Source organism: Empidonax traillii, unplaced genomic scaffold (assembly GCF_003031625.1).
Source record: "Empidonax traillii isolate 1590-97213 ecotype Southwest subspecies unplaced genomic scaffold, ASM303162v1 scaffold333:size665630, whole genome shotgun sequence".
NCBI classification, from domain to species: domain Eukaryota; kingdom Metazoa; phylum Chordata; class Aves; order Passeriformes; family Tyrannidae; genus Empidonax; species Empidonax traillii.
Genome location: NW_020955526.1, coordinates 232,440 through 257,925, shown reverse-complemented (window position 1 = coordinate 257,925; position 25,486 = coordinate 232,440). Strand labels below are relative to the sequence as shown.

The following is a 25,486-nucleotide window of genomic DNA, read 5'->3' as shown; positions in this document are numbered from 1 at the left end:
TACGAACCATAACAGGTTCCATGAACTGCCTGTTTTGTTGCCTTGTAAAAGTCTTTGAACGAAAATGAGGTGCAAAACTGAATAAAGTATCTAAATGAGTTAATTTAAGATCTTATCCTAAGACAATGCAACGACCTCTCTTAACTGTCAGAACATCTGACCAGTCTCCAGTGAGAGAAAATCAGTATCATGAAGCAAAGACTAAAAGACTAAAAGTAGTCCCTCTTTGGAAAAGACGTGTAGGAAGGAGTTGCTCTGATTTCAGATCAATGATTTGATGCTGATTTCTCTGCATAGCTGTGAAAAAAGGTATGGTGAAGTCCAAAAACAGAGTTTGATAAAATAAATTGTTCTTAGTAGAATCAAATTCAGGCTCTGAATTTCAGAACTACAACTAAGACTTTTTGAAGAATTAAGTGTTAATGAACAATATGGCTTACAAACAAATTTTAAGCACCTCCTCACTCTCATAGGAAATTAGCATAGGAAATTAAAAAGTCCTTGCTTTAGGGTAAACACTTCTTCACAACAAAACCTCAGTGTGTTGTCAACATTATTCTCTTACTAAATCCAAAACACAGCATTGTACCATCTACCAAAAAGAAAATTAACTCTATCCCAGCCCAAACCAGAGCACTAGACAATACAGCAGTATAAACCTGTCAGTGGATTGGTGCACTTATGTTACCTGTGTGCTTATGAGTTGAGTCACAATTTTTGTAATCTTTTTATAGCCTTGCAATGTGATATAAATAAAGTCAGGTTCGACTTCAGCCCAAATAACCATCTGAAGGCTGTGAGGAGACGTAGGCAAAATAGTGAAATAGCCAACTCTGAACACTGGGCATTGAAGAGCTCTGTTTATCTGCAGTGCTACAGTGAACAAGTAGATTTTAAGAAACCTTGATGTTTGAATGCAGAAAAAGATCAAATGCTATGGGCAAAATTATATCTTCGTACAGTCTCTTTAGCAGAATTGTACTACAAAGTAAAATCATTACATTGTACTACAAAGTAAAATCATTACATATCACAGTGCATATTGAGGCAGCTGTAGACACAAAAGTGAACAGAAAACAATATTGCTTTTGGGAAGTAAAAACTAATAATCTCTATTGGTTTATCCTATCTGTGATTGGCATAAACCAAGGACAGAAACTGAAATGGTAAAATCAAAGAAATACTTTGTTCCTGGTGTCTCCAACACCCATGAACCCACAAAAGAAATTTCTGCAAGAAATCTCTCTGAAATTACACACTCCTGTTAATGTCATCAGACAAAATCCTGATCACATGAAAGATGCTTCCCTTATTGGGAAGTTCATCCCATTGAACATCAATGTTTGCCATTTGAGCTGATGTCAGGAGTTACATGATCACAGTGCATCCTGGGAAACGTAATCCATCTATTAAGTTCAGAAGAGAAAGAGTATGAAGAAATTTGAGACTTAAAAGATAACTACCAATGATGTAAAATAGTAACTTTGCTAGGTTAAAGAAATTACTGCTTAGCTAAGCCAAAATTCTGATTTTTGATTCAAGGTAAGGGAAAATATTTTTATTTCTGAATGTCAAAACATTTCCATTTGATCAGATAAATGGAAATTAAATTTGGTTAACAAAATGTTCTTAACTATTTCCATAGTCAATTTTTTTACTGCATTTAGTTTTGATAGATATGAATAGAGAAAGAATTCAAACTACTAGAATTTCTCATGACATAAACCCAGTCCCCATATCCATAAAAGGTGGGGGGTTTTGTATTTTAATCAATTTTATCTTCTTCAGAGATTTATCTTCCTCATTTAAATAAAATTTAGTCTTTTTCATATTTTTGTATTAGCAAACATGAAAATGAATATCAAAATAAAGAAACAAAAGAATACAGAGCTTACTTTCAGCATGGACATGATCTGATTTACCTCAATACTGCAAGTAAAAGTAACATTTTTTTTTTAGAAAGGTATATGACTAATTTTGGTACAAAGGAAAAAGAAAAACTTTCATTCTCCTGCCTATAATTGCACAATACTCTCATTTTCTCAAGTACTCATACCCTTAAACCTCTCAACATCTATGCAACAACTTGAAAACATGATGTAGTGATAACTTCTTCCATCTCTAATTTATGCATTGTATTCATTCCTATGTAGGTGTGGTAAAATTATTTGACTACATTGTTAGAGTATGTAGCTGAGGGATTTTGCTTTTAAAAACTGTTAAAGAAAGAAAAAAAAATCAGTGAACTGGAAGAGTGACTTGTCTCCAGTACATGCTCAGTCTTCTACCCTACTTGGGGGCACCATGCCAGTGTTTGAGACAGTGTCCTACCAAGGCCCTTTGATCTGCCCTCTCAGTGGAGGTAGGGAATGGAGATCTGCTTTTGAGGCAGAGGCAGTGGGATAGCCTTGTATGTTAGGAGTGTTTTAATTCATCACAAAATCATAGAGTTCATGAAATTACAGTTTTTGATTCTCAGAGGAGTAAGGATGGGGAAGTCGCAGAAGTGAGGGACACTGGGACAATTTCAGTCATTTATGAGCCATCTTGGCTAACTGGAGAATTCCCAGTTTACTGGAGGTTAGCTTGATGATCTCAGAGGTTTTTTCCAACCTCAATGGTTCTGTGACTCCCAGTAACCAAAGCAGAGCATTGTGTGGAGCACAGTGAGGATCTGGGACTCTCACCTTTGGACCTTTGGCAATTTGCTCTGAGCTCTCTAAACTGTTTGACTCAGCTGCTTGCTACAGACTATATAAATGGAGGTCCAAGTCAGAAGGTTCATTCTCCCTCTGAGGCAGCAGGGAAGATTTGAAGAGGGAAGGACAAAGAGGAAAAGAAAGAGCAGCAAGAGATTTCAGGGCTCACCATGGGCCCTGTGCAGCTCTTGCTGCTCTCCCTGCTGCTCAGCAGTGGTGTTCTCACACGTAAGTACTGCCTCTTATGTTAATGCTTTTTCCTGCTTTATTTATGAACCGTTAAAACAGCAATGTTGCAAAAAAATCAGCCAACAGAACGTTGGCGTATAGAATTAGAAAAGTTCAGTGTGGCAAAGATATCGCCCTTTCCCTTCAAAGGAATGGGCAATTATAGGAGGATCCCAATGGAGAAAGTCACAAATGTTGCCTGCTGTCTTTTGTGCAGATTTAATGTATTTTGCAACCTATAAGGCATTTTTCTGTAATGTCCTTTTAAGTCCACTAGTGGAGCTACTGTAGCTTGGAGATACCATGCAGACTTAGCCCAGCTGTTGCTAACCTGTTTTGTGACAAATGTGAAGACAGAGAGCAGTAAAGCAGATTGTATTTGGCAGGCAGTACTGGCATTTGAAATAGAGTTTTGTGTTGAAGGGACACAGTCATCAATAAAAGTAGTAAAAGAAGTAGGTCAGTAGAGATTTTTTTTTCCTAAGATCAGAAAAGACAGCGGAGATCAGCATGGTGCTGTGGATTGTGAGCTATCCTTGCTTCCCAAGAAATGGCTTTTTAGAACAGGAAATGTTATACAATTTTATTGTTATGCAATAAACCTTGTTTTTATTGGTTATTAATAATGTTATTGATACTATTTTAATAGTAATAGTAGTATTTCTGTTGCCATTGGAACTACTGTGACTAATGTTAGAGTCTATTTCTATAGAGTGGTCTACCTTAGAATTCCCAGAATGGATATTTGGAAAGTGTGCAGAGAAAAATGCTGGCCTTCATGTGTAATATACTAAAAAAACACATAGCATCTAATGAATGCAGCAAATTTACTAGATTATGTTATATTTAGTTTTGGTTTAAATAGGGTCATGTGGAATATACCTAAGACTGATTAGAGCAAATGATTCTTCTTAACTTGAATAGGTTTTTCCTGTAAAGAATGAACTCTCGATATTCAGAAAATATTTCATAGCAGAAAACTTTAGTAGTAATCTTCAAATGTGTCCTTTTTGAAATGTACAAAAAACAAAGTATAGCCATTCATCAATTTAACAGTATTTTCATGTGCTCAAATAGACTAAAATTTAAAAGTAAACAGTGTTATGTGGTACAGTCATCTGTCTACCCCTACATTTTGTGCCCATCCTTTACAAACTGTCTATTTTACATAACATAGGGCTTTTAAAAATACTTGTCAACTTAGAAACTGATCCTTCTCAGTTTAAATCAAATTTATTTAATTCTGTGGTTAAAGATCCTACTGTGGGATTTTGGTTCACTGTATCAAGGCAACTGCTTGTAACTCCCTATAGATTTGACTCTGTACTGCAAATAGTAATAGTAGCTTTGTTATTTACATCAGTCCTTCAAACTACATCAGAAGTTGGTATGAATTAAATAGGTCTTACAATGAAAATGTAGTATTTACATTTATATATTAATAGCCCTTGTTTTATAGCTATAAACTGCTTTTCCAGCTTTTAATTCTTGGGGGTTTTGTGACCTTTTTTTTTTTTTTTTTTTTTTTTTTTTTTTTTTTTTAACAGAAGAAGAAACACCTGAAAATGGAAATCCAGGATGTTCGAGTAATTGATTTGCTTTTGTTATATCACAATTGTAACTGAATACATCTCTCAAAGCCTCACTTTCCTAATCTCTTCTTCTGAAATAACTGAAATGAAAATGATGGCAATATTCTGAAGTACTTATTGCCCTTTATTTTAGGCATTCAATTACCCATAAGGATTGGTTTGAATAATTGTTAAAGTTTCCCAAGATTGGACAAGCTGAGAATGAGTTTCTGAACTTTTTTAAAGCTCTCATTAAGAAACTACTTTCAATTGGGTTTTTGTTTTTTTCTTTTTTATTTGTTTTATTGTCAGGTGCAAATTCCTTAATCTAAAAATCCCTATTTATCGAGTGTGAAACTTTAGCTGTGAGGTTATGTACATTACACTTTGCTGTGGACTGAATCTTGCATTTTATTTCACAGTGGTAAAGCCCACAGAATTGCACTTGGATATCTAACTAAATACCTGTAGAATAAATCATCAACTATGTCAGCAAGGACAGCAATTTCTTTAAACAACTCCAGACTCAGGAAATGCTGACTTTATGCCCTATCTTTGTAATGAACTCTGGCTGGCCCTGACTGCCTGGTTAGATACATAATGTTCGACCACAGGGTCAAAGTACTGAATGAGATGTTTTGTTCTTTGTCTCCAGGGTTTTTTTTTTTCCCTTGTTGGGTGCTTTAGCACCATCTCCAGGCAATTGGGTTTACTGAACCAACTCAAAGAATGCTGAGCTTCATTGCCAATTTCTTGTCTATTTTTGATCCAATAAATTATTTGGTATTTGCATTTCTAATATTATAATTTCCTTATTTCTGTTTAAAAACAGAATATGAAGCAATAATTAGCCCTTTGCTTTAGCATGGTAGATACTGGTGTTGCAAAATTCTCTGAGAGTGTATAGTTATTTTCCAGGATAGCCAAAAGTGACACGGATAGTGTTGAATTTTTAATAGAAGTTTTAATTTTAAGGTTAAATACATAATTTAATTAAGTTTTCAAATGTTTTTAAGATGTTGATTATGGTATGACAGCTAGTAATAATTAAAATGTGTTTAGCAATTACATGAATGTGATCTCAGATAAAATACTATTAAAATACGTAAAGTTCATAAAAGTGATAGTTCAATGAGGAAATTAGAGATGCATAGTACTATTTTCTCCCCTCTAAATATGAAATTCTGTGGCATAAAGGGCAAGGTTATATTGCCATTGGCCTCTGGCATGACAAATATTTTATAAGAGGAGTAGCCTGCATTCATGCAGGTATAGGCAGGTCAAATCATACAGATTTAATGGTGGGCATTTGGGTTTACACCAGGATTACCTATCTTTGTTTTTCTATAAAATAGATCAGGATTCTATTAAATAACCCCAGAGGAGCAATTTAGGAAATTGCTTTTCACTCAGCACCACAACAGAGCCACAGACCCTGTGAGTTGCTCAGCCTTAACTGAGGGAACAGTAATTTCTGGTTCAAATTGACTTAAACTGCTTCAGCACAGACACTTAGAGTGCCTGATCATCCTGCTTAGTTTAAAACTCTGCCTGCACTTATAATGGGAGTGAATTGGGATTGAGGACACTGTTTGGCCTACGTTATGCATTCCAGATACCAATATAGTATCTTATATTCCTGTATTTGACATTGAGACTATTTTTTTTCTTAATGTCTCTGTTACCCCATTCATTCCTGCTTGTGGAGTTTAAAATTACAAATGAAGGCAACAGGGAGAGATTAAACACAGGTGAAATTAGTTCCTTTGAGGAAGCCTGTTAGGTTTTGGGGCTTCCTTTGATTGAAAGAGAAACACCTCTTGAAATACTCCCTCCTGTCTTGTTCTTAATCATAATTTAAAGCTTTTCCCTTGTTGGATGCTCTTCATATAACTAAAATTTATCTCCATTAAAAATTGTCCACTCTAGTAAAATTTTCTGATCTAGTAAGTGAATTAGAGTAGATCATATTTCAGGAGAGTCTGGAGCAGAAAAATCCTCTGTAGATTCAAGTGAAAGGGTCTTGAGGAATTCTAGTTTTAGTGTTCTGTCTCTTTCTGTGTTTCTTTGCTTTCAGTCTCAATCATGTGACTGGTAAAGCAGCTTCTTGCATTGTCATTATGATGGAAAAATCTGAGCTGAAATGAATAATTTTATTACAGATTTGAAAACTAGGCAATAGCATAATTTTTAAAACAGTTCCACACCGTAAGTTTTTTCCTGTTTTTGTCATTTGCTTTAATGGGCCATGATTTGAAGGCCAGATGAGGTTATATTGGTAGATCCCGTCAAACAGAACAGTGGACCCCAAAATTTATACTGCCCCCACAAGTTTGGTCTTATGCCTCAGAAATAATCCAACTGATATGAAGGCATCACAGTTTTGTCTCAAAGTTATTCTGTAAAAGGAAATAGTGGGAGGATGAGCCTTCATGTTTCCTTTATCTGTGGCAGTCATTTTAGTTAGACAGCACTAAGCATGTATTGTAAGGATTACATGTACATGTCCTACCCAAGTCATAAACCCACTCTGTTTTCCCAATTGCAGAAGATGCAACCAGATTTAAACCCCTCAGAAAATATGTTTACTCATATGAAGCAGAAACATCAAATGGGATCACAGGAACAGCAGATTCTCGAAGTGGTTCAAAGATCACTTGCAAGGTAGGCAAAGAGGAGTAATTGGGACTGTATACTGCACAACATGGGAGCTGGCAGCTGGGAAGCATCTTTCAATGTTTTTTCCGAACAAGACCATTCTTCTGAAAGGCACATATTGAGAGTCACAAAGACTAAGCCATCCCTATCCTAGACAGAAGGCACTGAGGATGGCAGAGGTCCTTCATGCCATTGTGCCAGTGCATTTCAAACCTGATATGGCTGTACTTTTACATGAGAGAGGCAAAACCTGGTAGTTTAGTTTTCCTTGGCTCCCAGGCCGAGTCTACCAATATCCATCAAACAACTCTAGAAGCTGAATTACAATAGTACCTTGAAGCCATGAAGACCATGGTAGCCTGTTAATGGCAACAGCCAAGACAATACCAGGACTGTAGCAATAGAAGGTCCCACAGACCATTATATTACCCAATGTCCCTTCATTTTGCCCAAAACTTTCTCATCACTGGGTTGTGGTTTTTTTTCTGTAAATTGAGTAATTTGGAAAAATATTTTTTATTTAGCACACATTTTATTTAATAACACTGATCAGTGTAATGGTTCAAGTTTTCACACAGTTCTAACATTCTAAATTCTCAGTTGCTTGCTTACCATATATGTCATATACTCCATGCCATTAGCCAAGCAAATACCTGCCCTCATATCTTCTCCCTTGAGTTACTTTAAGCTACTTAGAACACTTTGGCACTTTTTCCAACAGCTACTAGCAGGGGGATTCTGATACTTTAAAAACCCAAAGAATTTTCAAAGTGGTAACTAACTGGATGATCCTGGAAACATGATAATGAAAAAAGGTGAACATATTTGTGTTTTCAGGTTGAACTGGAGGTACCACAGCTGTGCCGCTTTGTCCTAAGGACAATGCATTGCTCCCTGAGGGAGACATTTGGTGTTGACTCCGAGGGAAGGGCTATTCTGAAAAAGTCCAAGAACTCTGAGGACTTTGCAAGTGCCATGTCCAGGTAGGTAATATCAGTTATCATCAACACTTGTGACCTTTAAATGGAACAGGTTGCAATGTTACAGTCTACCCTGACTATGTTTTTCTAGGTATAGAACACAGTTCATGATAACATGGTAGATTTGCAAGCTGGTTCCACAGCAAAATTCCCTCTGATACAACTTATGGTTAGCATGGCATAGCTCTCAATTGCTAGTAGGGAAAGCTTTTTGAGATACGGAATTTTCACATGGAATGTTTTTGTCATTTCTATCTTCTATCCAGGAAACTGTTTTGTAGTCCCCAAAAGATTATTGCAAGTGTAATGTTCCTTCTTGTAAGCACATTCTCAACTGGCTGCATGCAGCCACTTTAAGATAATTTTCCTTCACTGACATGGTGCAGACTGTGCAATAGAAAGGGATTTGAGACTGAAGTCTAGATTGTTTGAGTCTGAAGTCCAGATTTCTGATCCCAATCTTTCATGACCTATGCAGTTTATCTTTTCCTTATTTATCTGCTTTCGTAACTAATTGCTATTACTCCCTCCACCCAACTAGTATCTAGTGCTTGTCAGTGCATATTTTAGTCATGCTCCTTCCTGCGTATCCATCTTATTTCACAAGCCATAGATCTCAAAACAACTTGAGACAGTGTTAAAACATGTTTTTCAGAAAACCATGAAGGTTTTATTTAAAGACTACAACTGGTAGAGAATCCTCCCATCATTTTGTAGCCTCCTGTGGTAGTTAATAATTACCTCATTCTAAAAATTTACTTATCTCCTCTCTGAATTTATGCAATTCCAGCTTCCAGCCACTGCTCTTGGTATTTGCTTGTCCTTATATGACGTAATCTGGTGATATCAGAATGTCCTTGGTTAGAATTTTGCTGCTTTAATAGTAATACTTCTATTAGTAACAGCAGTGAATAGTAAATACTGAGAGATCAAGGTAAACATGATGCTTTATCTGTAGCCCAGCAGTTTATTGATAGCATCTTCTTTACTGTGTTTCATTCTAATGTTGTTATTTTGGGCACCAGGCATGAGCTAAAATTTAGCATTCAGGATGGAACAAAAGTCAAGCTGTATCCAGAGAAGGACGAACCTCTGAATGTACTGAATCTCAAGAGAGGGATCATCTCAGCTCTACTTGTGCCAACAGAAACAGTAGAAAATGAAAAAACAATTTCAATGGTAGGTATTTTGAAAGTATTCCCTTAGCTCCCTTGACAAATGGAAGGAAGCTCACCTAGGTAGAGTTACTCATTTTCAAAAGGCCTGGAAATTCTGATCAGAAAAGGTGCCTTTTAACTAGATCAGAAAATGTCTGAGAGCATGAGCGGAGATGGTGATTTCTTTCTTCTTTCCAGGATACTGTATATGGAAAGTGTGACAGTGAAGTTGAATTCAAGTCCAGAAAAGGAAATGTTGCAGAAGATATTTCGATTACCAGGTACCTGAAAGGCTGTGACAACTTCCGTCCCATCAGAGATCATGTCAGCCCTATTGCCATTGTAAAGGGACTGGTAAGTATTTAATTAAAAATTATATGATGTAACATTTTTCTCACTGTCATTTAAAATGATAAGCAACTACTACAATGACTAAGTTTTGTATTTATTTATATTTTCTAAAAACTTAAAGAGTTTTTCTGCACCATTCCATTATATCAGACTGTGGTTTTGTTGGCAGTCAATAGAGAAAAAAATGATGCAGAGAGCTTTTCATAGATGGAGTTAGGACTATTGATTACATGGTAACCTATCAGATCATAGCCAAATTTTTAGTTTTGTGGGTCAAAATTTTCAAAATTCCAATTTCATGTAAAACATATAGTCTACCAAAACCCTAAAGTTTGTGTGATGTGCAGGAGGAGAGGGCTCTAAATGCCCTCAACTAGTGGTTAAGCATGCTGTTTGTTCTACCTGTTAATCCACAATGATCAAATGCAGTTGCTTGCATGGATATTGTCAGATTTCTTTCTGGTATAATGGCATTTGTGCTTTAGAGTGTTTTAAGTTTAAAAAGATAGGGTTTCATATGATGCTGAAAACACATTTAATAATTTCTACCACTGCTACAGTTTTTTGTAGAAGTCTTTAAAATATGTAAAAGAGTGAAATTAAAAAGAGCATCAGTTGTTACAAGGGGGCTGAACTACTCCAAAAATTACAAATTGGTTTTATGAAGGAGTCCTTTGTTGTAGGCAGCAGGGGATCAATCATGAAGTAACTACCAACCCAAACACCTCGATAAGGCCTGAGGGAAAATTTTGGTGGGATTTTTGCCTATGAAGAGACTTATGACTAAAGATTATTACTGGCACAATTTTGTCTTTGTGTGAGAATAATTCCAGTTATTCACCTTTGCTTCCAATATGCTTTAATTTTTAATATTACAGTAAAACTGTGTCAGCCTTTAAAACTATGATTGTTTCCATGCTATTCAGTAAAATGACTGCCAAACTATTTGTTTTACAGAACACCCCATTATCTACCCTTCTAAAGAGTACTCAGTTCTGTCATTACAATATTGATGCAAAGAAAAGGCATATCAGAGATGCTGTCTGCAGTGAAAAACACCTGTTTCTGCCTTCCTCATACAAGTAGGTTGCTCACTGTTTATCCTTACCCTTTATTCATAAATATTTGTTTTAAATGATGATCTATCACAGTCTGCTCTGACATCAAATACGCATTTGATTTTTAAGAAGGCAGGAGACATATTAAGACCTCTCAAGAGTACTTAGACTCAACTAATGCAGTGAATTTTTCTTTGTTTCCTAGAAATCGCTATGGTGTGATGACAGAGGTCAACCAGACCTTGAGGCTTGAAGATACCCCAAAGATCAATAACAAATATTTTGATGGAGGTAGAGCTGCAGTTCTCTATTACACAAACACAGGAACAAAATATAAATACAGAGATGATTATTTTAAACCGTGAATTTATTAAAGATACCCCTGAGGGGACCAAATCAACCCATAATTTTTACTGAAATTTAAAAGGTTGAGTAGAAAATGGGAAAACATGAGACAGTATTTGTATTTTTACTGAATGTAAGACAGATAATAAAAATTAACATAGCTCCTTGATAACAAATGGAATTTTTTTTTTTTTTTTTAATTTCTAGCTGAACTGGAAGAGAAGGGACTTGCACTGGAAAGTACAGATGCCAAATTCCCCAAGCAGGGTGATGTTGTTCTGAAAACCCTTCAGGAACTGCAGAAACTTACAGCCTCCCAGCAGAACCAGCAGAGAGCAAGGCTCTTTTACAGATTTGTTTCTGGGCTTAGAAGTTTACATAACAGCACTCTTGGCTCTCTTGTACCAAAGATGATGGAAACCTCAAGGTATGGTACAGCTGTGCAGTGTGCAAGTACACCACATGTCAATGTCGTGGCAAAACCATTCTGTTGTTGATTTGCTGCGAGAGGTTTTAAATTAGAAGTGAATTAGATGTATAGGCTGTCTTTCAGAAAGATAAGTATCCTCAGAATTATCCAGAGAGAGAAATAAAGAATTTTACATTTTTCTGTCAGAAATGCTCAGTTGTTAATTGGAGCTTGAATATTGAATATATGAGAAAAGTATAAGAATTCAAATAGATCTGAAAATTCTAGTCTTCTATAAAGAACTAATATTGTTTATATCATTCTCCCATCAAATATTCCAAATTTACTGGAGAAGTTGAACTGGAGTATAATACAGTCCAGTACAGCCCCTCCACCATCCCAAGTGTGTGTGCCAGGAGCAATCCTGTAGATAGTTATTATAGCCAAAGATCTTTCATGCAGTTTTGGTCAAGGACAGTGACTGTAATTCCAAACTCCCAAGTGTGACTTATAGCAAAGAACAGAGTTTGGAGGGTGAGACTTTAGGAGACATGGAAGAACCCTATCCTTTGGTCTGACCTTTCCCTCTACTCCCATTACTCTTCTGTCCAAGCTGGACTTGAGTCAGTTTACACATATGTTATGACCTCAGTTTTAGAGGGATAGAGTCTCAGTCTAGTTGTATTGTATTAGTTTGTAATATTTAAATTGTGGGAGCATCTGTTGTGAAGAAAAAACAAGGTATGGCTGTGGGATGGTGATATTGTTTATATTTTCTTGATGTTCTTATTTCTACTATTTCTTTGTATTTCTACTATAACTTGTAAAAAATGATATACCATTTATATTTAAACCCCTTAATAAACTTGTCAAATGTTTGTTTCAAACAGTCAATATCCACAATAAGTGCAAAGACAGGGAATTAATTACTCAAAGTCTTCTTTTCTCCTTTCAGTTCCATCACTGTTCAGGCTCTGACCCAGTGTGGGACTCCAGAGTGCTACAGTGCAGTCCTTCAAATCCTGAGAACTGGAAATGTGAATCCAGTTGTGGCAGACCTGGTCACGTACACCCTGGGACTATTGCCTTCTCCAACTCCCCAGAGAATACGGGAAATTCTTAACATGGCCCAGTATCAGCCAAGCAGAGCTTCTTTTTATGGCTTGAGCCATTCTGTTACTAAGTAAGTAATGACAGAGCCCCTGGTGGTCTAGTGGTTAAGAACGCGGCGCTGTCACCGCAGAGACCCGGGTTCGATTCCTGGTCAGGGCCACTCCCCGGGCAGATGGAGCTCGTTAGCCCTGTAAGACAATCCATCTACGTCCTGAGGACCTCGCTGCCACCGTCCAAGCGTGCTTGGCCCCGGCAGATGAACCTCAGGATTAAAGGGTGGGCTCAGTTCCGCGCACACTGTGTCTCACCTAAAAAATCCAATGCGCAGGCTGGAAGGGGTAAAGACCTTCCCCGGATCTTCTTTCGCGAAGACTGGCCATTATATATTATAAGTAATGACAGCATGCAATTGTACAAAATAACCTCAAGGCTGCGATGCTTAGAGTAAACCCCAAGAGTGCTCAGCTTTCAGATTTTTTTGCTGTTGTCATGAATTTGCTCTTTAGGAACAAGATATAGACATTTCCCGTTTTCTCCTTTTGTTTCTAATGTGTTTCTATATTTCTTTAGGTTCTACAATGAGAAGAAGACTGTGACAGAGGAAATCGCAGACGTTGCAGACTTCATGGTGTCGCTGCTTGGCACTGATTGTTCTGGGGAAGATGAACTCACATACCTCACACTTCGGGTATTTTTATTTCCTTCTTTCCTCATACAGGACATTTTTATAAATTGTAGTGCATATAGCACTCTGCTTCTCTTGATGGAGAAAAAATGTTTGTCACCTTTCTGTGTCTTCATCACTGACAGGCTATTGGAAACATGGGTGCAGTAATGGAGAAAGCTAAACCCAGTGTGAAATCTCTTCTGAAGATGTGTATCAGAAATGAAGCTGCATCACTTTCAGTTCAGAAAGCAGCCATCCAGGCATTCAGGAAGATGACAGTTACTGAAGAGGTAAATTGGGTCACAAGAACCAGGATAAACTGTCCTCAATTCAACTTGACTGTTCACAGGAGTTACTGAATATGCAAAAAATTCCCATTATTTCATAATTCTGCTATCTCCCTTCCAATTTTTTTAGAACTTCCTTATCTAGTTTCCGTGCACATATCTGAGAAGTTCTGCAGTCTTCTGACTCAGTGGGTGTTGTTCTTTTGAGATGCAATTGCTTTGTATAGATAGTTTGGATCTGTTCCTGTTAGTGTCATAAATGGAGATCTACTTATTCAAAGGTGGTGTTAACTAATGAATTGCTCCAGATTTGAATGTCTTTAACTAGGAAAAAAATCAGGTCCGTATTTTATACTGATATTTTGTTGTCATTGTTAGTAGTACTGGTTAGATTTATGTTTACATTACCATGACATTACAGCATCCCCTACAGAATGGGTGTCATTATACAGAGCACTTCAGCTCAGTATAGTGAGACAGTTTCAACATCAAGTTTCTAGTCTAAGAGACATGCTCTTGTTTCCAGATAAGGCTTAAAAAGTTTGGGAGCCTGGAAACACCTGAAGTTCACATCCTCAGATTCAGTTTAAAACATTTTAATTTTTTAATTGTTGCTTATTTTTAATATATGTTTTTAATTTTCCCACAACAGAGGATTTTGATCACCTTGTTTTCCTAAATCAAGTGATCTTGTTTCTAAATTTTGACAGTTTAGTTGCAGAGAAGAACACTTCTGATTCCCAACAATCAAAAACTTGGTATTCTAAAGAAGAATTTACCCTGCCATGTATAGGATAAGAAAATAAAGGATAAAATAAAAAAGGATTAAAGAAAACCAAGTAACCAACCAACCAAAATGATTAAAAAATATAAGAAAATAAAGGATAAGAGAGTTTATTTACAAGAGTATGTAGTGACAGGACAGGGGATAATGGTTTCAAACTGACAGAAGGTGGGTTTAGATTGTATATTAAGAAGGTTTACTATGAGGGTGGTGAGGCACTGGCACAGGTTGTCCAGAGAAGTTGTGGGTGCCCCATCCCTGGAAGTGTTCAAGGCCAGGTTGGATGAGGCTTTAAACAACCTTGTCTAGTGGAAGATTTTGTTTCTGGTGTCCCTACCCATGGCAGACGTGTTGGAACTGGATGATCTTTAAAGTCTCTTCCAATCCAAACCATTCTATGTTTCTCTGATTCTATGAAAATCAGTTTTAATAAAGCCATAATTTCTATGATATTTTCTAGCAAAAGAAAATTTAACAAAGTAGCTTCAAAGCAACTGTTTTGATTTGTTGTAGAAATAAAGTATAGAAATAGGTATGCAGTCCTGAAAATACTGCATTCTGAAAATTGCTTCACCCAATATATTCCTAATATCATCTATGAACTAGTTCATCATTGCAAACCTTTCTCTATTTTTATAGGACCGTTCAGCACTTCTCAAAGCATTCCAAGAGTCGGATGTACCTACAGAAAAACGTCTGGCAGCCTATCTCATACTGATGAAAAATCCTTCCTCAGGTGATCTTGCAAAGATTTTGAGAATGCTCACAAAGGAGAAGAACGAGCAAGTGAAAAGCTTTGTTGCCTCACACATTGCCAACATCCTAGACTCTGAAGAACTAGGCATTGAAGAGTAAGCAAAATTTAGTTGTATATTGGTCTCTCAGGAAAAACAAAGTTCTGACTGTAACTGTAGTGGTAGCTATCTAGCCATGAAGTTTTTGCTTGGATTTTTTTATTTATTTGAACAAACATATCAGCTGAGTAAACTATGGCTTTGTCAGAGCAGTGCCCAGATTATAGTCTTTCCCTTAAGTCTTGTTTTCTGTTAATATGTGCAAAGATCTAGCCATTTGTCATCACCTCAGCTGTATGAATGTCTACAAGTGGCATAAAAAATTAGGACTAAATGAGTACTTGGAATATACACTAATCATGTTTTAATTGCTATCCTCTTCCCTAGTCTAAAAAGCCGAGTTGAAGAAGCTCTGAAAGGAAACGAGGTTCCAACGGCCAAAGATTTCAAAAAATTCTCACGAAATTATCAGATTTCCAAAAGAGTTTCTGTATCTGGAATTGACCCCATCTCTGCCAAAGTAGAGGGAAATGTGGTATTTGACCCAAACAGCTATGTTCCTAAAGAGACCATGCTAAAAACCACCCTGCGTGTGTATGGATTTGACCTAAGTGATATTTTTGAGGTACAACAACTATCAAAAACGTTTGTTAGGATTCAGCTGTTTTCTTTCTCATTTCTGTTTTCTTTTAGCAGCTTTCTTGAATAATGTATTGTTTTTACAAGCTTTGGGAGAAATCTAAGGATAGCTATGACTACAAGGGGACTTTGATTTGATCTCAATGGGCTTTAGAGCAAGCCATCCGTTACGTGATGTCACTTGCCACTGACGGGATACACGACCCTGCTGAAGTTATTAAAGGGCTCAGCAAGGGTAAAATGAACCCATCTGTAACAAATTGACTTCATGCTAATGAATCATTACTGGCACATTGAAGTTTTCATAGTAGATTTTAAGTGATATGCAGCCTATGTGGGGATTTTTCACCGGACCTCACCACAGAGATAAAATCAGTTATAAGACATAGTATTCCATATCTTCCCTTAAGTGTCATAGACTTATAGGATACACTTTAAATGCATTGTTTGTTCCCCGGAGAGTCTGTTTCGTTGTAAAGTTCCAAAGAAGTGGGGGAAGTGTCTCAGTTATGTGTTGTCCTTCCTGTTCGTTTCAGCTTGGCTTGGATGGAAAGGGGTTTGAACCAACACTGGAAGCATTGTTTGGAGAGAAGGGATTTTTCCCAGACACTGCAACCAAGGCCCTGTACTGGGTTGATGGCAAAGTGCCAGAGCAGGTTTCCAAGGCGCTTTTTGACTATTTTGGTCTCTCCCAGGATGGCAAGCAGGATCAGGTACAGCTTGAAAATATTTTCTGTGCAGCACAACATTCCTATTTTTACACAGTAATTACAGCATTTACCCTCTTTTTTCTATATTTGCCTCTCCTCTTCTGGTGAGCTAAAATACAAACCCATAATGCTATTTAACAATGTGTTTTCTTAATTGTATTTTGGAGCAGTCTTTGCCTGGAGACAAATCTGTAAGAGCACAGGCAGAGTAGCTCACATTCACTAAGTAACTGTTCTACATAAATGATTTTACAGCTTTCCTTAAAGTTTGTTTTGCTGCTTTCTGACTGAATTTTCAGGATATCACAAAAGGAATAATACTTAACCTCGAAAAACTGATAAAAGAATTGAGCAACAAAGAAGCTCCTGAAGGAAGAGCATATCTGAGAATCCTGGGAGAAGAACTTGGATACATGAAACTCAATGATTTCAAATTGCTGGGAAGCTTGATTTTAAAGAGTGCTAAAACTCTTCAGATTATTCCTGAAATGGTATGTTTCTGATACACTGATGTGCAATATAAATTTTTTTCTACCAGATTTTTTTAAGATTTGGATATTATTTAATTATATAATTATTATTATACCAGCATGAAAATAAAATTGTTTAAAATGAAATATCCACGTTTGGTCTAAAGGACTCTGAGAAATCCATGAAGACTCCTCAATAACCAAGAGGAGTCCTCCTGGAAGACTGGTGAGGGGGAAGAAAGTTCAGATCTTATTGTATTATTGAGATTTATACTGGAACAATGCCCAAAATCTTAGTATTTGCCATTAAGTTATACTATTAAATTTCTAATTATGAAAATATTTGTTAAACAATTTGTCATGTTAAATAGAAAAGAAGATGTAGTACAGTTTAAGAATATTTGGTAAAACTCTTCTTTTATTGAAGTACAAAAAATGCTTTGCCATTGACTTTGGTAAAACCATAATATTAAATGTTATCCAAACCAAATTCACCTTTGTATGTGTATGTAGGCAGGTAAAAAACTCTGGTATTTGTTTAAAGTTCAGATTTCGCTAAACGTTCTAAAGTACATTTTTGAAGCAAGGAATCTGTAGAATTTAGATTCTCAACTCCATATGAAATTAACTTTTGGATTATAGAGCTGCAATCATTCCCTGATCAATTTTTAAACTACAAAATGCTCATATTCCAAAGTGTGTATTTGTTATTGTTCATTTCCTTGTTTGATTCACAGATTGCACAAGCCATCTCAAAAGGTGTTGACAGGGATTTATTTGTCCACTACATATTCATGGACAATGAGTTTGAGCTTCCAACTGGAGCAGGTTTTCAACTGAAGTTTGCCTTGTCTGGAATAGCAACACCTGGGGCCAGAGTAGCTGTGAAACTTCAACAAAAAAGTGTAAGTCTCAATATCTGTCTGTATTTATTTCTCTTCCTAATAATCTCATTTATGGATAAAACCGTAGTGACAGAAAATTTTAAAGATTACAAAATGTTCTTGATATAAAAAAACCCACCCTCATTAGAGGTCTCTGGTTAATTTGTGGATGACATTTAGATTAATTTGAGAAGTAATGCATATAATAAATTAAGTACGAGACATAATAAAATTTATGAATTAAAAGTGTTTCGATCACTCTTTCAAAAACAATCATTTTAATCTCCATTTATTTCTCTCTTTCTGCTCTCAAATTACAATGGTAGAAAAGCTACAGTTGGTGAATTTGCTATTCAAGCCAAAAAGTTAACAAAACATTATTTGTGGCCAATTCAAAGTGAAAAATTTGATAATCAATTCAAAGAAATAATGAAAACTGAATCAAGAGAAACATTTCTTTAAGTGATAGGAAACATTTTGAAATTGTAACAATGAAAGAGCATATGACACAAAATTATTAAACAGTTAAGATTTTAAAAGGTTAAATATTTCCATTCTTTTTTACAGTTCTATTTTTCTTTTTTTTTATTTAGTCAATGTTTTATAAAAATTTGTTAGTAGTTTCAGTTTATCTAAACTTTCAATTTTCCACCATATATAAGATTTAAATAATAATAAAAAATAAATGCTGAAAATTATTACTGGTTGTCCTTTAGTTAGCTTTGGAATCTTTTCCAGAATTTTGCATTCTGTCTCTTCTTCCTGTAATGGCCAAAGCAAAAGTTTGCAAATAAGCTGGTTCATGTTTAAAGAAATTCAGATCTTGGATCCATTTCTTTTTTGTCAAATAGTTTGCTCATTGTTTTTGAAAATAGCTGATTTTTTTTTTTTTTTTTTTACAATGGAAAATTGGCTCTTGTCTTCAGATTTAAAAATACATGCAAGTAGCTCCATGTACAAAATCTTTCTGAAGCATGAGTATTTTTACAGTAGATTAGGATCCTTGGCATTTCCATCTTGCTGTATTCATTACATTACAGTTATGACTCATGTGGTCCCTCTGATTATGTGATATGGGAATCAGATTTTTTGAATAGCAAAACCAATTATAAAAACATTACCTCTAGATTATCAGGAATATTATGTTTGCTTTAGATAACCAGCAAGAATTGTATTGGGCAAATAAATACCCCATTTTGTTTTTATTAAATAGATGCAGGCAGATCTCATTGCTAAACCTTCAGTAGCAGTTGAGTTTGTAACACACCTGGGAATAAACATGCCTGAATTTGCTAGAAGTGGTGTGGAGATGAATTCTAATATATTCCATGAATCTGGAATTGAAGCACATGTTGGTGTAAAAGCTGGACAACTGAAATTCAGCATTCCTGCTCCAAAGAGTCCAGTAAAGCTCCTCAGTATCAGGTAATGAGAAATTTCAAGGCTATGCTTTTCCTTCTCTTCTTGGTTTTTATTGTGGTGAAATTGAAATGATAGGGCAAGCATGGAGAAGTTTTCAGTTCAGAAAAATCCCAGACATTGTAAAACTGAGATAACTTCTTTTATAAGATAACAAATAGCCCAGATAAGTGACGACTTGGAGTCAAGGGTTCCAGGTTATTGAATTTGTCATTATTTTTGCAAATCTATACAAGACTTACCATTTCTATTATTTGTTTTCTTTCACATAAAATTAATATAATAGCAATATTATTTTAGATTGAATCTAAATGGTCTGCTTACACTAATTTTAGTGAGGGCAATGGCTCAATACATTATTATTATAATTATCAATAATACTTAATAAACAACTTGATCATTTAACCACCAAATGTTATTTCATTTAACCCCTACATTAATAAGTGAGTTTTATTTAGAAATAACCTTGTTAAGAGGACAATGTCTAAGCACCTGTCCTGGGAATAAATGACTGACTTTTCTGTTCCAGCAATACGCTGCATTTGGTGTCTCCAGCCAAAACTGAGGAGCTTCCATCTCTGACCGAGAACCCAGAAAACTCGACTTCTTGCAAGCCTTTCATCCCCGGTCTAAATTTCTGCACCAAATTATTGTACTCTAATGCCACTGACACAGAGGTAGCTCCATATTTCCCCTTGACTGGACAATCCAGGTAAGTCATATCAACTTAAACTATGTTTATTTTGTGCTAACTACCCTTCCTTCCTGAGGCTTAGTATCTACAGTACTCTCTCGTGTAAAGCTTACCTTTTCAGATCTTTAAAAGCAGACTAGCGTCAGCAGATCAGAAATCTGTTGAGAACTATATGATTTCGTCCATTTGAAGTCATGGACAAAATAGTTATTTACAGGACATTTGTTTACTCCTTCTTTAGATTTGAAGTTGAAATAGAGTCCACAGGTGAAGTGAAGGAATACTCTGCAAGTGCAAACTATGACCTGCAGAGAGAGGGAAATGACCTGATAGACACCTTAAAGTTTGCTCTCCAGGCAGAAGGTAAGAGTCTGAAAAATTAATATGGTTAAGCTCAGTTTTGAAATGTTTCATTTACTAGGAAAGAGATTTTTATTAATAAATCATAATATAATTTTTTACAGTATAAAATAGAATATTGTTTTCACACCCAAACAGTCCAACACTTTAACTCCATTCTCTTATATGTGTGCAATCCCAGTGCAAAATTTTCATGGTGAGAGACTGATTTTGTATTTCTTGATTTAAATAGAAGTGTGAAGTTGTTGAATGGAAGCAAGGAAGTGGAGATATTACTGGGTTCTGTATAAGAAAGAGAAAAATACTGTTTCTAATAAAATATGGAAGTAAAGTATCCAAATCATCTGTGGGATCATTTAGATAATAAAAATAGTGATGGCATTGGTGGATCGTGTGTTTAAGAAATGAGAATTAAAAAGATGACCAAGTTTCTGATTCAAACTCGTCAAACATTGTGTTAGATCCTTAATAGGATATAATTTCAGGTTGATCCTTTTTTATTGTCCTTTTAAGAAAAGTCCAAACAGATTCCATGGCTGTGAATAACCAAAGTACATTATATTTTCTAGGTGTAAATCAACATGAGGCCACATTGACCGTCAGGTACAACAGAGACAAAAAGATTTTGACCAGTGATGTCCACATTCCAGATGTTGATATTGACTTTGGTACAAACCTCAGAATCACTGATGAATCCATTCCTGGGAAGAAAGCATTCGCCTTTGTCTTAGACTTTAACAACAAGAAGATTCCTGAAGTTACTCTTAGTGGCCAGATAAGGTAACTCAGAAAACCATTTAGAATTTTACAGCTACCTTTGAATAAGATAACTGAAGGGTTTATTGAATGTAGAAAATGTGGGGAAATTTTATCCTATTTTGGAGGAATTTCTTAAGTAGAGAAATATATGAGCTTGTCATTAAACCCCCCTTTAAAAAATTTTAAATTATTTTATTTGCAATACATCGAATACATATATATGATGCACCAACGGATCTTTCTTACTATATGTATATATATAATTTGTGTTACAAGTTCCTTGAGCTAGTTCTCCCATGTTTGCACACACATGACTACAAGAATGCATTGTACTAGTGTTATTGCAGGTGTTATATCCAAGGATATAAACAAGGCAAGGTTTGTTCAGAGAAGTATTATCTTTTACTGGATGTGTTTGGCTCTAAAAAAAGTTATTACATCTCCCCATGAAGAAATCTAATGGCACTCAATAAGAAACAAAACCAAAATAACTGAGAGCTTCCTGTAAAAATTCCCACGCTTCATGATGAGAATATTTCCGGGAACACCTACAGGGGAGCTAACAAAAATGTTCAGCCTGCCAGGGTTTCTAAAATTGTCTGCCTCACAAGCCCATAGTGAAATGGGCTGATCACATTCTTTAATAAACCTCAATCTTCCATGGAATTCTGTGATCTTGATGGTACCCCAGGGAGTCTTTGTCTTTGCTGTTCATGCAGAATTGCCTCTGATATCAGTGGGAGCTTTGGACAGATGTCAGGGACCTCAATTCCCTTTCATTTGCACTAACATAATATTAGAAGTTTGCTCAAGTCAACAAAGTTACCGAGGTATAAAATAAATGTGAATAAAGGAAAATGAAGCCCAGTGGCATAATATATTTTGTCAAGTGTTTTGTTTCTATCCAATTCATGGCCACGGTCTGTATCCTTAGTACAGAATTCAACTTGAGTAGAGTTTCAGAATTTGGTTCTGGTACAACATTACTAGGACAGGCACATATTTCCATCCTTTTCAGTCTTCTGAAATGAACATAGACTCATTATTGTGTGTATCTACACAGTAGTATTATAATAGTTTACCACAGGTTTTCCAAAGTAGCTGGCAGAAACTGAAAACATCCATTGAATTGGATCAGAGTTTATGAGTTTGATTCAATCTGTTATAACACCTATTATGCCTCTGCTATAGACTTAAATGCTGAAATTACTCCTGAAGCATAAGTAAAAAAGTATAGTGCAATATTTGTATTTACATTTACTTTTTTCTTTCACAGACACGCTGGAATGGAAGAGGTAATGTTAAGAGGCACCGTTTCTATTCCTCGCCTGCAAACTGAACTTAGAAGTGAAGCATTGGCTAATTATTCACCAAACAAAGCCTATCTTCAGATCAGCTCAGCTGCAACAATTCCTGGACACTCAGTTTCAAAAAGAGTTCTTCTCAGATATGGTAGGGGCAAAAACATGGTCCATGTATACAACTTATAAATTTAAACACATTTTTACATTGGTTTATAGTATATCTCTCAACAGAATAAGAATATGACTGATTTTACCTTTTCCTTTTAAATTTGTTGATTTTCAGATTCCGAGAAAGTTGAGCTAGAGTGGAATTCGGGTGTCACTGCTGCTGTGAAAAATTTGTCTTCTGGCTTCCCAGTCGACTTTTCAGACTACCCAAAAGCTTTAGAGAAGCACGCCAATGAACTGCTGGATCGGAAAGTGGCTCACACGGACATGACACTGCGACATATCGTGTCACAATTTATCGTGGTATGGTTCAACCTACACTAGATATTGCAGCTCCACCTCAACAAATTCTTGCCTCCCCCAAGGAACCAAAATAGGAGCTACTTGTAAAAGAGCTCATCAGATTGAATAAGCTGTACCTTTCCAACTTTGATTGAACTAATCACTTTATCAGATGTCTAGGGCTCAGTGTATGGATAGTTACAAGGACTTTCAGATAACTTTACTGGGAAGTCCTAAAGCTTTTTATTTACTTTGAAAAACTTTTCTCCTCATTGCAGGCAACCAACACCTGGCTGCAAAAGGCTTCAAAAGATGTCCCCTATGCCCAGACTCTGCAAGACAAACTAAGTGGACTGCAGGAACTGAACATTCAGAAATTTAACCTGCCTGTTTTCACCATTCCTGAAGAACTTTTCCTGAAAAGGTGGGGGGTGAAATTGAGACAGTGACACAGGAAACTGAAAATAGTTATTTGCTCATATTTTTGTGTTTATTTTACTTTGTGTTTTATAAGACAGCATGGAATTGCTGTAAACAATAGGATAAAATTGGAATCATAACGGAGAAGTTTAAGATCAGAGAAATGAAATTATATGGAGAAATTGATACATTTCTTTAATGCAGATCTGACTTTACAGCAGTCACTTATGCAGTACGTAAATATAACCTGAAGTATTGTATTATACTGTAAGGAGTACTAAATGAAAATGCAGCATTTGACAGATTTTAAGTCACGAAGCTACTGAAGCCATATTTCCCATAGATTTGTGTCCTGCAAGCCTACAGAGTCTTTATCTTTGGCCATGGCCCTAGTAGCTCTGCATTTTCCTGTGCAGTCCTATTGGACAGTTCTTCCCATCCCCTACACATGGTGGTTAACTTTCACCAGTAGAGTCACCCAACCTCTTTCCATGTCTGACTTGCATTTTGTCTGTCTTAGATCTGGTTTTCCATGTATTATATTATGGTAATATGAAACTGTATGTTAGTGGCACACAACTCTATTGTTTCAATTGTGTTCCCGAGCTAAGTATAAGCAAGGAATAAACTGGGTTTTTTCCTGTATTCTTATCATCTATGCTAATAATAATAATAGGGTTTTTTACTGCTCGGTTATGTTGCTTTTTATGTAAAGGAACAAATTTCAAAAGTGTTTACTGATTTTAATCCTAGGATGTAGCTTTAAGTGTAAAAAAAAGAAGATTTTGCAATATAAAAGACCAGTTAGGCAAACAAGAAAAGTATCTTTGCCAGCCTATTGTTCATTCACAAATGAAGGCTGAGTTTCCTTCTGGTTTTCCTTTTCATAATCACACTTTTTCCCCATAAACTTTCCAGTTGACAATCCATTTTTTCCAGTCCTCACTCCTAGTCAAGTGGTTAGATTTTATTGTTTTTTATTCAGAATAAAATAAATGCTGAATATTCAGATTAAACTTTTGAAACACTTATAATCAGAAAGATAAATTCTTAATAATTTAGATTGTTACAACATCTAAAGCTAATAAGACTTCATGCATTTCTATAAGAGTGCATCACTTTTTTTAGGAAGAATATAATTGCCTTTTTCTGGTACTCAGCATCCCACAAGTGTGGCAGTGTTTTTAGAGGAATTTTTTTACTTGACCTATAAGCCTCCCTCATTACAAAATGGGGGGGAAGAAACATTGACAGAATTCACTGACACCAAAAGTGCTTTCATTACATTCTGATGAACGAGTGCTTAAAAATATTGATAACAGATAATCATTACATTTCTCTCAGGACATTGGTATAAGCATGGTAAGTAAGGTCACTGTCATGGGCAGAGTAGGGAATCATGGCATTTTGTGTATATGCTTTATGAACTTACAGTTTCCAACTGAGTTATTTTTATTTTCTAGTGAAGGCCGGATCAGACACAACTTCAATAAAAACAGTTTTATAATTGATATCCCATTGCCATTTGGTGGAAGATCATCCAATGACATACGGATGCCACAGACCGTTAAAACACCTCCTCTGGTAATAGAGTCAATGGGAATAAGTGTGCCATCTCGGGAATACAGAATCCCAACATTTAGTATTCCAAAATCCTATCCCTTCCGTGTGCCTTTACTGGGCAAGTTGGAGGTCTCTGCTAATGTGTACAGCAACTATTACAACTGGACAGCAGTGTACACTTTGACCAACAGCACCACAGAGAGAGCATCTGGCGCAAAAACTACTTATAACATGAATGCTGACTCAGTTTTTGACCTACTTTCCTACAGTGTGAAAGGTAAGAATGTGTGCTAATACTGCAGTGTTGGCAAAACTATTTTAATTGCTTTCTTTTCCCTGTATCAGGTACAGCACATGAATTTGCCTACACTTATTTAAAGATAGGTGTTGCATAATCTCAAATCACCTTGTTTTTAAAAATATTATGTGTGTCTGTTTATTCAGGCAGTAGAGGTAAAGTCAATTTAATTCAAAGAGTACTTTGCTGGATATTCCTAATTGAGCAAAATGCCCTTCAAAACTGAAGGCAGGATTCTACAAACACTAGTGTAGCTGTCAAGTCAAGTGTTTTCAAAAGCAGGTGCAGACGTGCAGGTGTAGATATGCCCACAATTTATTTCTCAGTCTATATATCTATATATGCATATACAAATGTATACATATATGTGTGTATGTATGTGTATATATATATATATAATTGTCTTATAACTGAT

The 25,486-nt window shown here is 35.9% G+C and overlaps 1 protein-coding gene across 1 annotated transcript in view; it reads left to right on the top strand.

Annotated features, from left to right (window-relative positions):
• The first annotated feature begins 2,775 nt into the window (after positions 1 to 2,775).
• The window catches only part of APOB (apolipoprotein B), a 36,535-nt gene continuing 13,824 nt past the window's right edge, over positions 2,776 to 25,486 (top strand). The window contains exons 1-25 of the mRNA XM_027891852.1: positions 2,776 to 2,927; positions 4,475 to 4,513; positions 7,047 to 7,162; positions 7,994 to 8,139; positions 9,162 to 9,315; positions 9,492 to 9,647; positions 10,602 to 10,726; positions 10,908 to 10,993; positions 11,255 to 11,474; positions 12,412 to 12,639; positions 13,140 to 13,257; positions 13,380 to 13,526; positions 14,947 to 15,158; positions 15,489 to 15,726; positions 16,277 to 16,453; positions 16,750 to 16,941; positions 17,658 to 17,825; positions 19,018 to 19,229; positions 19,753 to 19,935; positions 20,159 to 20,280; positions 20,847 to 21,057; positions 22,313 to 22,488; positions 22,624 to 22,811; positions 23,069 to 23,214; positions 24,674 to 25,050. Of these exons, the coding sequence (XP_027747653.1) occupies positions 2,870 to 2,927; positions 4,475 to 4,513; positions 7,047 to 7,162; positions 7,994 to 8,139; positions 9,162 to 9,315; positions 9,492 to 9,647; positions 10,602 to 10,726; positions 10,908 to 10,993; positions 11,255 to 11,474; positions 12,412 to 12,639; positions 13,140 to 13,257; positions 13,380 to 13,526; positions 14,947 to 15,158; positions 15,489 to 15,726; positions 16,277 to 16,453; positions 16,750 to 16,941; positions 17,658 to 17,825; positions 19,018 to 19,229; positions 19,753 to 19,935; positions 20,159 to 20,280; positions 20,847 to 21,057; positions 22,313 to 22,488; positions 22,624 to 22,811; positions 23,069 to 23,214; positions 24,674 to 25,050 (4,195 nt within the window). The 5' untranslated portion in view covers positions 2,776 to 2,869. The remainder of the gene's footprint in view (positions 2,928 to 4,474; positions 4,514 to 7,046; positions 7,163 to 7,993; positions 8,140 to 9,161; positions 9,316 to 9,491; positions 9,648 to 10,601; positions 10,727 to 10,907; positions 10,994 to 11,254; positions 11,475 to 12,411; positions 12,640 to 13,139; positions 13,258 to 13,379; positions 13,527 to 14,946; positions 15,159 to 15,488; positions 15,727 to 16,276; positions 16,454 to 16,749; positions 16,942 to 17,657; positions 17,826 to 19,017; positions 19,230 to 19,752; positions 19,936 to 20,158; positions 20,281 to 20,846; positions 21,058 to 22,312; positions 22,489 to 22,623; positions 22,812 to 23,068; positions 23,215 to 24,673; positions 25,051 to 25,486) is intronic.